Source organism: Corvus brachyrhynchos, unplaced genomic scaffold, assembly GCF_000691975.1.
Source record: "Corvus brachyrhynchos isolate BGI_N302 unplaced genomic scaffold, ASM69197v1 scaffold95, whole genome shotgun sequence".
Lineage (NCBI taxonomy): Eukaryota > Metazoa > Chordata > Aves > Passeriformes > Corvidae > Corvus > Corvus brachyrhynchos.
In genome coordinates, this window is record NW_008238347.1 from 1,484,900 (window position 1) to 1,496,636 (window position 11,737).

An 11,737-nucleotide genomic window follows, 5' to 3' on the forward strand; every position below is an offset into this window, starting at 1 on the left:
GAGTGAGCCCCCCTCCCCAAGGAACCTTCCCCTGGATGGTTCTATCTTGGTTTACAGAATGTGTTCTGGAGAGGACCTTGGGGTCTGAGGCACACTGATCCCTAACTACAAAGCTTCTGAAATGTTTAATCTCTCAGCTTGACAGACAAGTCCAAGAATGCAGGCAAAAAGCACTGAGAATACAGAAGTTGTAAAAAGGTATAACAGGGGTATAAAAAAAAAAGGCAAAAATCTTCATGGCATCACTGGCTACCACCAGATACACACTAAAGATACTGGCAGGAACAACTCATGTTTCAGAGCTACACCATGGTGGAAATGGATCTCCTGCATCCATGGGACCCTCAGCCACACCCAGGGAGATCTGTGTGAATCCCAATGGGTCACAAAAACATGACTCAGAGATTTGCAGACATTAAGCTTTTAACAACCAGGAAGTGCTCTTCTCATTTCAAACAGAAGTAAATCAGAACAGATACTCAATTCCAGCATGTTCAACTTGTCAGCCTCACCTACAGCTCTGTCAACAATGGAATTTTCAAACGCAACAGAAGATCAGATTTAATTTTCCATTAAAAAACAGTTTCCTCTTTTATTTTTTTAATTAGAATATATACTTTATATATACACTTTAGAACAATACTCAGTTGGGCACCTGTGGATTCTTGGAGCACACAAGTATCATTTTTCAAGGATCCACGTTCACTGACCAAACTGTGCTTCCCAGAATTGTGGGGATTCTCCAAGAATCTGACTCTCCAAAGGCATTTGCTTCTCCAGGATTCCACCAACTGCAAACTACAGACCTAAACCCATCCCAAGGACTTCAGTTCTTGGATATTCTACTCACCTGTCAGAGGATGTCGAACACGTCTCAGACCCTTCCCCATCTGCCAGAATGTCCGAATTGGTGCTGAAGGGGAAAATAAAATGGATGGAAATTATTTTAGCAACACCTACAGCAATGCAGGGCTCAACTTGGCAATGGCAGCAGAACACGTGGATGAGACCAACCCCTCCAGTAGCAACAGCAATGAGAAATAACATCAACCTACAGTACAGTCCAGAAACTTCTATCTCTGTATCACTTCATTTTCAGGTATTCCTGGGGTCTCATTATCATTATTTAACACACAAGACCCTTCTATGTTTATGTCTCTTTGGTAACTACACCACCTCTGTATTCCCAGGCACCAGAAAGTTTCTCTGGAGAGGATCTCCAAGATGCTTTCATGGGTAAAGTGCACCTTCTTTTTTTAAAGTCTCCCTTAAATAAATCAACATGACACAATTTCTGTAAGACAGCAGGATTTTTTTCACCCTTTGCCATTTTGTCTCCCCTGTGAAGTGAGAGTCCTCAGCTGTTACTGTGGCGGTAACTGCAGAATCAAGAGGAACTCGGGTGGGCAAACAACACCAGGTTAGAGTAACCTCGAACACATGCACACTCAGACATACAGATAAAAAGAAAAAGATACCAAAAATGGATGGGGAAAGTTTTGATGGTCAACATTGTTTTTACTCTCAGAATTAAAAGTCCATCAAAAGCTCATTTTCAGTGCACAAACTGGATGCCCAGGGAATGAGTTATCATCATATTTCCAAACCCTACTCTAATGTTCCAGTTACATTAAAAAAAAAGAACTGGGGAGGACACAGGGCTATTTGTGTGCTTTTAGTCCCCTAAAATAGAAAAAGAACAGGTTTGAGGCCTGAACATGATGTACTTCCCTGCCTTGAAAACAGCAGCATTTATCACCCGCCGTGTTTGTCACCGCAAAACAATAAAACTGAAAAAATTTGGCTAACGCTCAAGCCAATAATGCGCATTCAGAATTCACATGTGGAATCCATGGTCTATGCCTACCAAACTTTTTTAAAACCGAGTACAAAACGTCCTGCAGCAAGTTCCACCTTTGGCCTACACACAGAGCTGTGAATGGGCCCTTGATGCCACAGGCATTGGTCCCCAGAGAACCCAATTAACTCCTACGCCCTAATTGCAGTGAGAGACTGAGGAGCTGCAGTAGCTCTACAAACCAGGGTTCTGAACTTCCAGCTGGAGATAAAAGCCCTGTTTCAGGATCTCTTCCAACACCCCACTGCTCCACGCCAGCCCCTCACTGAAGCAGCTCTCTGCATCCCGGCTCTCCCAGACATCGCTTTTGGTTAAAAGCCTGAGCAAGGGTAGAGTGGAGCTGAGGTAATTATACACCTTTCAGACACATGCCAGGGGACAAACGTTCAAAAACTTAAAAAAAAAAAATCCTTAAGTATGCCACAGTTGAAAAACAATTATCAAAAAAAAGTCAACTAAACAAAAGAAATTTTGACCACCAACTGAATTCATATTTTAAATTAACTCTTTTTCTTTCCCTGAAGAAAACTCCTCCCTCTTCTTAGCATCAAATGATTAGCCCTTAAACTGAAGATTATGAGTTAAATAAGAGGAACAGCTGCCTCATTCTGAAGGTTTTTTTCCTAGAAAGAAAAAGATCAAAGAGATCACAGAATTTAGAATTGTTTTGTTCATTTCTCCAGTGTTTTCTGCCTTTTCAATGCCCCAGAGGTATCTGCCTACATTGCATCCAGGCACAGCAAAACACTTCTTCAGACTTCAGTCAGACTCCAAGACAAATTCCCACAACAGGTTTTCTGTCCTATTCTTAACTAAAGGTCACTAATCTCTCCCACAATTTTACAGATCATTTCCAGATGAGTCAAATTTTACAGCAAAATGATTAAAGTTCTTCACCTGAACTGCTCAAGATGCAGCCAGCATCCTGTGGCAGGGTGATCCTGCACTTATTCATGGCTCCACATTGGGAAAAATGCAGCTCCAGTGACTCAGGCAATTCCTCAACTCCATATTCCTGCAGGATTGGTTTCCCTGATCCTTTAGAGTCAGTCAACCAAGAGTCAACTCTTCCTTTCTTGACCATCAGTTGGGCTTGACTTCCACCCCCCTCCCCCCTTTTTTCATTTAAGATAAACACACCACCCTAAAACAGAGAGAAAAAAGCTGATGTAAGTGTGAATGACATGTCTTGTTCTAAAACTGAGAGGAGCAAATGGCTCTTTGAATTGGTTTATTTTAAGGCAGACTAAGTTTCTTCTTGGCCTCGCATGAGCAGCCAGCGTCCTTCCATCCGTCCATCCCGCCGTGTGTTGTGCACCAGGCTCTGGCACGTGCTCTGAGCTTTCCCTCAATGCTGGCACAAGAAATGAGCTCCAGCCATCTCGTTTTACCAATGTCATTTGGAGGTGAATGCCCAGTCACCAGGAGTGAGGGAAAACAACTGTTTTCTCCCTCTTGCAATCCTGCTTGCACTTTGTCCCACCCATAACAAACAGGAGGAGCTCACTGCTGGAGCAGCCCAAGCACCGCGTTATATCCAAGGTGAGCTGTGCAACACAACATCTTCCCTGGCTTTGCAGAACCTCCTCTTCAGACCACGTGTCCATGGCTTCATCCTCCTGTCTCTGCAGAGGCCTGCCAGCCTTGGCTTTGCCCAGGCCCCCATGGAGGGCTCCTGTCTGCACTAAACCTTACACAGGTTCCACCGTCTTGCTGTTTTCCTTGACTCTCTCCAGGCTTCCTTAGTTTTCCACAGCCTCCTCTGCAGTCCAAGTATACACCTTTGAGGCTGTGCCTTGGGAAAAGGGAAAGATCTGCTGCACCTCTCTGAACTGCTTCCCTCAGGAGTCTGGCAGCAGTGGGATGTGGCGGCTGAAGCACCAAGAGCACTCCCTACCATGACTCCTGTTTTCAGGGCTCGGAGATGTCCAGACCCCATGGCTCCTGACCAGGGACCAACATCCTCCTGGACACAGGCTGTATGTAAGAGCTGCCACAATGCACATCTGAGGCCACCAGCTGTCCCTACCTGACACAATGTCCCCAGGACTCTTGCCACCAATCCTCACAGCTCCTGCCATTTATTACAGCTCAGAGTTTTGGGAAGAAAAGTATGAATCAACAGCATAGCAGAAAAGTATCATAATCCTTTCACAATGAACCTGTATTTGAGGCCAAAACTCACATATCAAACACTCCTGTCTAAGACTGTGATGTACATCATCTCTGAGCCAAATCAGTGCAAGATTTATTAAGTAAAAAAGCCCTGAAGAACTAAAAAAAGGCAATTATTGCACTGATCAACACATTTTCATACACTTCTCTCATCTGACAGTGATGGCCAGGGCACAGGACAACGCTGCCTTCAAACTCAGACTGAGGCAACTGCCCAGGAAGAGCTCACGCAGCATTTCCAAGCACTCTGCCCTGCCAGCTTAGCCAAACCCATGTCAGCCAGGCAGAGTTCAGAGGATTGTTGCCATCCAGTGCACTCCTATTTCTACCTCTTCTTCTGCTGATGAACTCAAGCCCATATTCGGTAAAGCACAGAAATCCAAGGAAAAGTGACCTGCTAAATGCAGATCTTGGATCCTGATCAGTGGCTCCTAAACTCGCTGCCAAAAAGCCCCACATATTGCAAATGAGGCCCCTTCCTTGGGCATGAACCCCTCCTGGCAGACACTGCAGCCACTCTGGGTATTCCAACAGCATAGGGATTTATACAGGCTGTGGATATAGCACTTTCCCACCAGGATTTCAAACTTCTGACTGTGTTTCAGCATCTCAGACAAGGCCCATGTTGTATTTTGTCTGCTGTTCAAGTCTCACTGTAGTCATCAGGAACTGACATTCGCATCTAACACAGTTTTAAGAAAAAAAATAATTTACTTAGAAAACTGCATATTATCCCCATTATATGGAATACTTATAATGGAATATTTTCTTTATTACATAGCTCATTAACTGGCTTATCACTGTTCCTCCTAATTTCTTTTCTAATTTTCCTATTGTTTAAGTAGTTGTGTAAAATTTGGCTTCAGTCCCAGACAGTCAAAGAATACTACAGGACTATTCTCACGGAGCACAGCAGTCCTGTGGAAGCTTTGTGCAACTGTGACTTCAGAGCTTTGAAAAATTACCCTTTCAAACCCATGGCTGTGTTTTGGTGCTTATCTGTAACACACAGTTTACTCTCCTGGTGGGATCATCAATCTCTGTAGAGCACAAGCATGTTTGGGGCGCTGCTACATCCTCCACGCCTGGTCTGGATCTTTTCTCCAGCAGGAGTAAAATTCTCATTTTCTCAGTTTAACATCAACCTTTGAATAATATCAGTTCATCAGTGATTAGTGTACAATGAATGAATTTATAATCTTGACCAACTACTCCGCTAGCAAGTACTGATACGAGACTGAAAAGGGACAAACCTTATGAAGGAGAGAACAGAAGAATCACTGATTTCTTTGCAGCATCTTTTGGCAGAACAAACATCTCAACTCTGACTCACAGATTGTTCTGTTATATTCTATATGGTACTAAACATCCTTTGTTTTAATTCATCAAAACAGCCCTCCCTTTAGAAGTGCCCTCACAGGAACACAGTATGCAGATTGGGAATTCCAACTATTTTTCCAGTTTTGACATTTCAATGTGAAAAACATTTACTCTTGGCAAAGGATACCCTCTCGTTATCAGAAAAACACAAGCCTCAGAAAACCATTACTTGATACAGTACCACAATACTACTAAAACCATCAACATCTAAATCATTCTTGTTTGATTTGTACTGGATCTGTTTCACTACAGTTAACAAAAACCAGCCCCATGGTAACCACACAGTGACAAAATACATCTTTCTTTCAAGCAGTTTAAATGACTACACCTGCTTGTTACAGCCCCTGCCAATGCTGCCATAATTCAGGGCCCCTTTGGATACAGAGACCTGTGGGAGCAGCATGCTGGGAGGATGAGCTGCAGTCCTGGGTGGAACTGCATGGTCCAAAGCTGGTCCATGGCCATGGCAGGACCCAACAGGCCTCCAAGGGCCAAACCAGGACCTGGGCACTTTACTGAGCCCAGCAGCTCTCCTGCCCCTTCAGAGCAGCTACCAGGAGCACAGTCAAGACAAAGAGCACATTTGACACTTTTCAGTAAGTGTCCCTCTACTTCAGCATTTGGAGAGGGGGAGACCCCTGTAACCTTTCTTTATTTCCCAGAAAACACAGGAAAACACTCTGAAGTGCAGTTTAGCAAGGTACAGGTTGGCATGAGGAACACTGTGCTCAGACAAGAGGGACTTTCCATCATCCCCAGGCAGCATCTGTCACTTCAGCTGAGCTTTCCCTGCATTACTGCTGCTGTTCTCATCTCTTTGTGCAGGCCAGACACTGGGGTTGGATGCAAACGAGGAGAAGCTGCAGGCTGCAATGCCGCCAGGCTCCCTGGGCCTCTCCAGCTGCCCCTGCCCTGGGCAGTCAGACCAGAGGGTTACCTAACCTCTGCAGGTCAGTGTGTCCCACAGAGCTGGGGAATCTGCTGGAACACCACACACCTGGAGATGAGACACTCCAACATTGGGTATGACAATGTGTGAGCTCTGCGTGAGTCCAGAGCACTGGGAATGACCAAGAAACGAGCAGGAGAACAGGTCCCTGGTCACAGGAAAGAAAAAACTGTTGTCATCATTTACATTCTGAGAAACTGAGATAAAACTAGTCCAGTAATAATCTTAACAGCTTGTTACACAATGAACAGCAAATAACTGATTTGCTGCCTTTATCAATTTTACAGTACCAGTTCAGGCAGAAAGACAGAGATAGCACAGAGGGGAAGGGCCACAGGAGGGGAAGGGCTTTATTGGTCTATAACGCAGGCCTGAAGCCAAACAGAAATGCAGTGATATTCTGAAAGGGCAACAACCACCCTTCCTGCCTCCACCAGTGCTCTGCCAGCCATTTACTGACAAACTGCTGTTTACTGACAAATATTGACTGTATGCTCCCATTCATTCAAGTAAATGGAAACAGGCAGCAAAGCTTGATCCTGTAAAACCAAGACATTTACTATTTGATGCTCTCTAATCCCCTCAGCTGATCTCCTCAACCCAATGCCTCCCCTAGGCTTTCACTCACAGTTCAACATTTCCCTCTGTGAAAGGGAACCCGCATGACGACTTTTAAAAGCTCTTTGTGAGCCAAAATGACTTTAGGAAAACCTGTTTCTGTTAAAATATTTCAATTAGATTGCTCTGTTAATAACCAACAATGAAGCCAAGCACTACTTTACTCTTAGTGTTTGCAGAACAAGGAGGAAGAGGCAGGTACTAGTGGTCTAAGGGGTGGGAAATCATGAAATGTCACTCCTAACTCAGCTGGTGACCTTCAGCTACTTCCTCTGATTATCTCCCACTTCTAAAAACACAGGAAACCTTTTTATTCCTGGTAATGCAGACCTGCATTCTCCTCTCATTTCTGTTACCAACAAGGTAGCAAAAGATTAGGTCTCTTGCTTTTAGACACATAGCAAAACCCAATTATTCTGTATTTGTTTTCAATTACTTTTTCATTTTTCATCCAGAAACTGGGGCCACAGTTCCTTACAGCAATACTACTTAAAAGACTGGGGCTGTACCAATTTTGGGACCTCTCTGCATAAAATTTCCAGCATATGGGAAGGTGATGCACCAAATATATTCCCAGTTCCCCAGACATTCCACTCCCTGCTTCTGTATCAAAAGGAGCATTTACACTATCAATCCTTTAAGAAGGCATTACAAACTATTAAGTGAATTCTACATGTATTTTAGCTCCCTTTCTCAAGCTACTGAACACCCAGGAACACCATGGAGAAGGAATCTGTGAGCACAGCTCAGCACCCCGCCTGTGAAGCAGGAGGCCTGCACTGCTCGATGTTACTGGCACAGCTTTTCTCTGTTTGCTCTCATCTGGCACAAACCAGGTAGAAGTGGCCCCCTCACTAACCTGCTTGTTGACCCAGATGACAGGGAGAACTCAGGAGAGGCCGATCTCTGGATTTCCTTAAAGCAATGAGATTCACTTCTTTGGCCATCATGAACTTCTGACTGGAGTTCCTGAGCTTTTCCAAGGACAACAGCTGTGTGATGCTCTTCCTCAGGTTCTACCAAGAGGAAAGACAGAGATTAGAAGGAATGATAATGCAAAATACTATTGTTTATAATTCTGCAGCCTAGAGATAGATGTTTAAGAAAAAAATAGGTTAAAAATATTTAAATATCAAAATCTCATTCCTACATACTGGTTTTCCAAAACTTTCACAGTTTCAAAGGTTTAATTTCTTTTCATGTATGTTTAAAACAAGAAACCAACCAACAACTCCCTGAGAACCAGAAATGTTTCACTGTTGAGTTTCAAACACAAGGGGAGAAATAAAGGGTGACAATGTTTTACACATGTCATAAGATGGAACTTTATTTCAGAAATTAGCAAGCACTTAATGAGACAGTGCTGTTGGCTGCTTGTGCCACTAATCCCCTTCAGCCCCTGCATCAGACAGCTTGAGCTTTAAGTTTTACAGATCCAGTTAACAGGCTTATTTTCAGTTGTGATTTACTTCCTTATGCAGCTAAGACAAGGTCAATGCACTGACATTTCAATAGGAAAAATAATTTCTAGACAACACAACAGACAAAAATTGAAAACCATTCTGCTGGTATTGTGTCAAGTGTTTCGTTCAATGAAAAGATGAACAGTTCTCTGAAAAGACACCTTCTGCCCCTCCAAAGAGAAAACAAATATAGGTTAAAATTTTGGTATGAAAAGATAGACTGCCCTTATGCCATACCCACAAATATTTTCAAGTGAGTTACTTAACTTGAAAATTGCTCAGGACATGAAGCCCTCCCCAGATCCATCTCACTGATAACTCAGATTGTGAGAGTCACAGATGTGTCCTGTCTCCATCTCAGGGCCCAAGCCATGTTCCTGCTCAGACCACTCTGACTTTTCTACCCTTCCAGCAATGGTTTGGACAGAAATGGCCAAGCAGAACTTTAATTAGAGTGTGGAGGGGCTTCACAATCTTTGGATTCAGCTCAGCTTGCCCTTTCTCTCCTGCTAACAGGCATAATTAATTATCAGGGGCATATTTTTGTCTGCTGAAAACAACCAGCAGATCCCAGTGAGTCAGTTGTCCAGCTAATGAAACACAACTCTGAAATGAGCAGGGTAAAAATAGCAAAGGCCTGTGCAATAATGCAGCCTAGCACAGCTAATATTTATTGAATCAAATTATTTAGCACCAATATCTATCAAATCCTTACAGCGCTCTCCCCTTAGGCACAGCATAGCCACATGTGCAAAAGTTATAAAGATGGGAAAACAGACATTTTAAGCTTAAAGATGAAAAGGAAGATGATGTAAATCAGGAACAGATGATTAAAATGTCACCACAAACAGTGAGCTTAAATTACATCAACCAATAGGAGAAGGCAATGGGAGAGATGGAGGGGGAAATTAAAATAAATGAACAAGCCAACAAAATCCCAACCAAACCAAAGGTCTGTTTTAATTCTGCACAATTCCACCACTTCCATGAGAACCCAAAGGAAGTGGGTAAGGAATGCAGACAAAGCCTTGGCTCTTCCAGCTGTTACCATCAGGCCATTACCGGCTTCTTCCTTTCCCATACTGTAATTCCCAGTTTAATACAAAGGCAATTGCTGTTAACAAGGAACCCTGAGGAAACAGGCTTTAGGCATCTGTTCCTTCCCTTGTAAATCACCTTTTTGCTTTTTCAATTGTTTATAGTCATCCGAGTGCAGATGTTTTGCATCAAACTCAAAACTGAAATTCCAAGGATTGTTGGAAGCTCAGTGAACAAAGTGTCATGGAAGTTGTGCGGGTTTGCCAGAACCAAACGAGGTGCTGCTGCATTCTGAACACGATGCAGGATGATACACCTGATCCGAGTTATTTTCTATCTGATCACTCTTTTGGAAAAACTCTGTGGTTTTACTTCAGCTTCTCAGAGCCTGCAGGGCAGCACACACAGAACAGCTCACATAGGAGACAGACACCCCAAAACCCACAGCAGCCCATCCCTCCCTTCCAGAGTTGGAAATTAAGGCTGTGACCCCACTATCCAATAACACATTGCCTCTGCTTCTATACAGGAGAAGAATATCTTAAAATCTTTTGTCCTTAAGATTCCCTAACTTTCACTCTTCACACAGAAAGGATTATGCACTGCATCAAGGTCTGCAGGAAACAATAAGGATAAAATTCACGCTATTATACTTTTTTTTCATTGCTTTTTTTTCTTGAGAGTTCTGCCAGAAGAGCCAGCTCCAGAGAGAGCCACAGATTAACTCAGCTCAAGAGCACAGGGATTTGTGAGAGCTGGGGCAAACTGCACTGCCATGTTTTCCCAAGCATACAGACAACAGCACGTCCCATTTTGGCCAGTGGGATTCTCACCAAAACTCAGTCTCTTAAATAGATTAGAAATCCACAAGTTCTATTACGCTGAGGAATGCTCTTCTAAATCCCATATTCAAAGATAAGATGTTCCCTGCCAAAGCCGCCATGAAGCACAGACCAAAGGAGACCAAAGGATCCCACAGGGAACACGCTGGGAGCACACATGGGTGATGTTTGGTGCTGTGGGGAGGGAGGATAATGAACAGGCTGGAGGCTGTTCCTTCCTCCTAACAAGTGAGTGACTGCAGCCATGCATTCCCACTTCTCACTGTGCCCAAGCACACAAACACAAAACACAGCAAATCAGAGACAGGCAACATCCTGTGTGAACAGCCTAAAACAAGCCCAAGGATTTTATTGCTTCAGTCTCAGGACAAATAATTCCTGAATCCAATCCCCACAAATACTTTTGTAGCTCCCAGTTACCAACCCCTCTCACAGTAATGATCCTGGAAGGCTGAAAGGCAGCAAGCAGCACCCATCTTCACCTTCATTCCAGAGTGGTCACGTGGCCACCCGCAGCACCTCCAGCAAACCTGAACCAGAACCTGAAACCCCTTTTCAACCAACTGAAACCACATCCAGACACAACACACAGAAATCAAACTAATATATTTATTACAGGTCGTGCTTATGTTCCATACTAAAATCAACAGCAGTCAGTCATTTTAGGGTCTGTTTGATCTTTATGCTGGTTGGGTTTTTTCCCCCTTAAAGGTTCTAGAAGAGTGGTCTTAGTGCAGTCCAAGAGGGGACAATACTGAATGTCACTGACCTGGGGCTGCTGGCAGCTCTTTGACAGCAACTTCCTCTTTGTTTTGTTTTGCACCTTCTGCTTTGCTCTCACCTTTTTTCTTCCACTGTTTATTTACTTGATCCACCAAGAACTTGAATTCACTTCTGTGTTTGTTTCCTGAAAGGTAACAGAGCATCACTGACCACACCCACAGGACTAAGGTATGGCACAAACACTGAAAGGACGTGAACAAAAATGGACACAAAACACTGAATTAAAAACGTTTTTGTTACAGCAGATGAAAACCAACCCAGCACTGTGATATGTTCCACATTCTATTAACGATCCAAATCTGTGTCTGTGCTTTTATAGAGCTACCCACAGCACTGGCACAGATGAACACTTCATGCTCTGTGTCATGCCCATTACACTGTTGGGATTTGGACCCTTTAGGTAAGTTAATAATGCAAATACTCTCTGCACTTTCAATCACTTGGTACATTTTAGGCAATCCTCTGGTGCTCAGCCAAAGCAATGGAATTATTTAACCTCGATACTTCAAATGCTTTACTCAGAGGCGGGGAAAATACCCAGCATCCTCAGCAGGATGCTGTGGATCACCTAACCCTGGCGAGTCAGGGAGGGAACCCACTGACAGGAGGGGGCAGCCGAGGGGGGTCGGGC

The 11,737-nt window shown here is 43.7% G+C and overlaps 1 protein-coding gene across 1 annotated transcript in view; it reads right to left on the minus strand.

Moving 5' to 3' along the window:
- RAD18 (RAD18, E3 ubiquitin protein ligase) overlaps positions 1–11,737 on the minus strand; it is a 33,100-nt gene that overhangs the window by 2,590 nt on the left and 18,773 nt on the right. Inside the window, exons 10-12 of the mRNA XM_017735215.1 lie at positions 11,093–11,230; positions 7,840–7,996; positions 851–913 (exon numbers count right to left, since the gene is read on the minus strand). Of these exons, the coding sequence (XP_017590704.1) occupies positions 851–913; positions 7,840–7,996; positions 11,093–11,230 (358 nt within the window). The remainder of the gene's footprint in view (positions 1–850; positions 914–7,839; positions 7,997–11,092; positions 11,231–11,737) is intronic.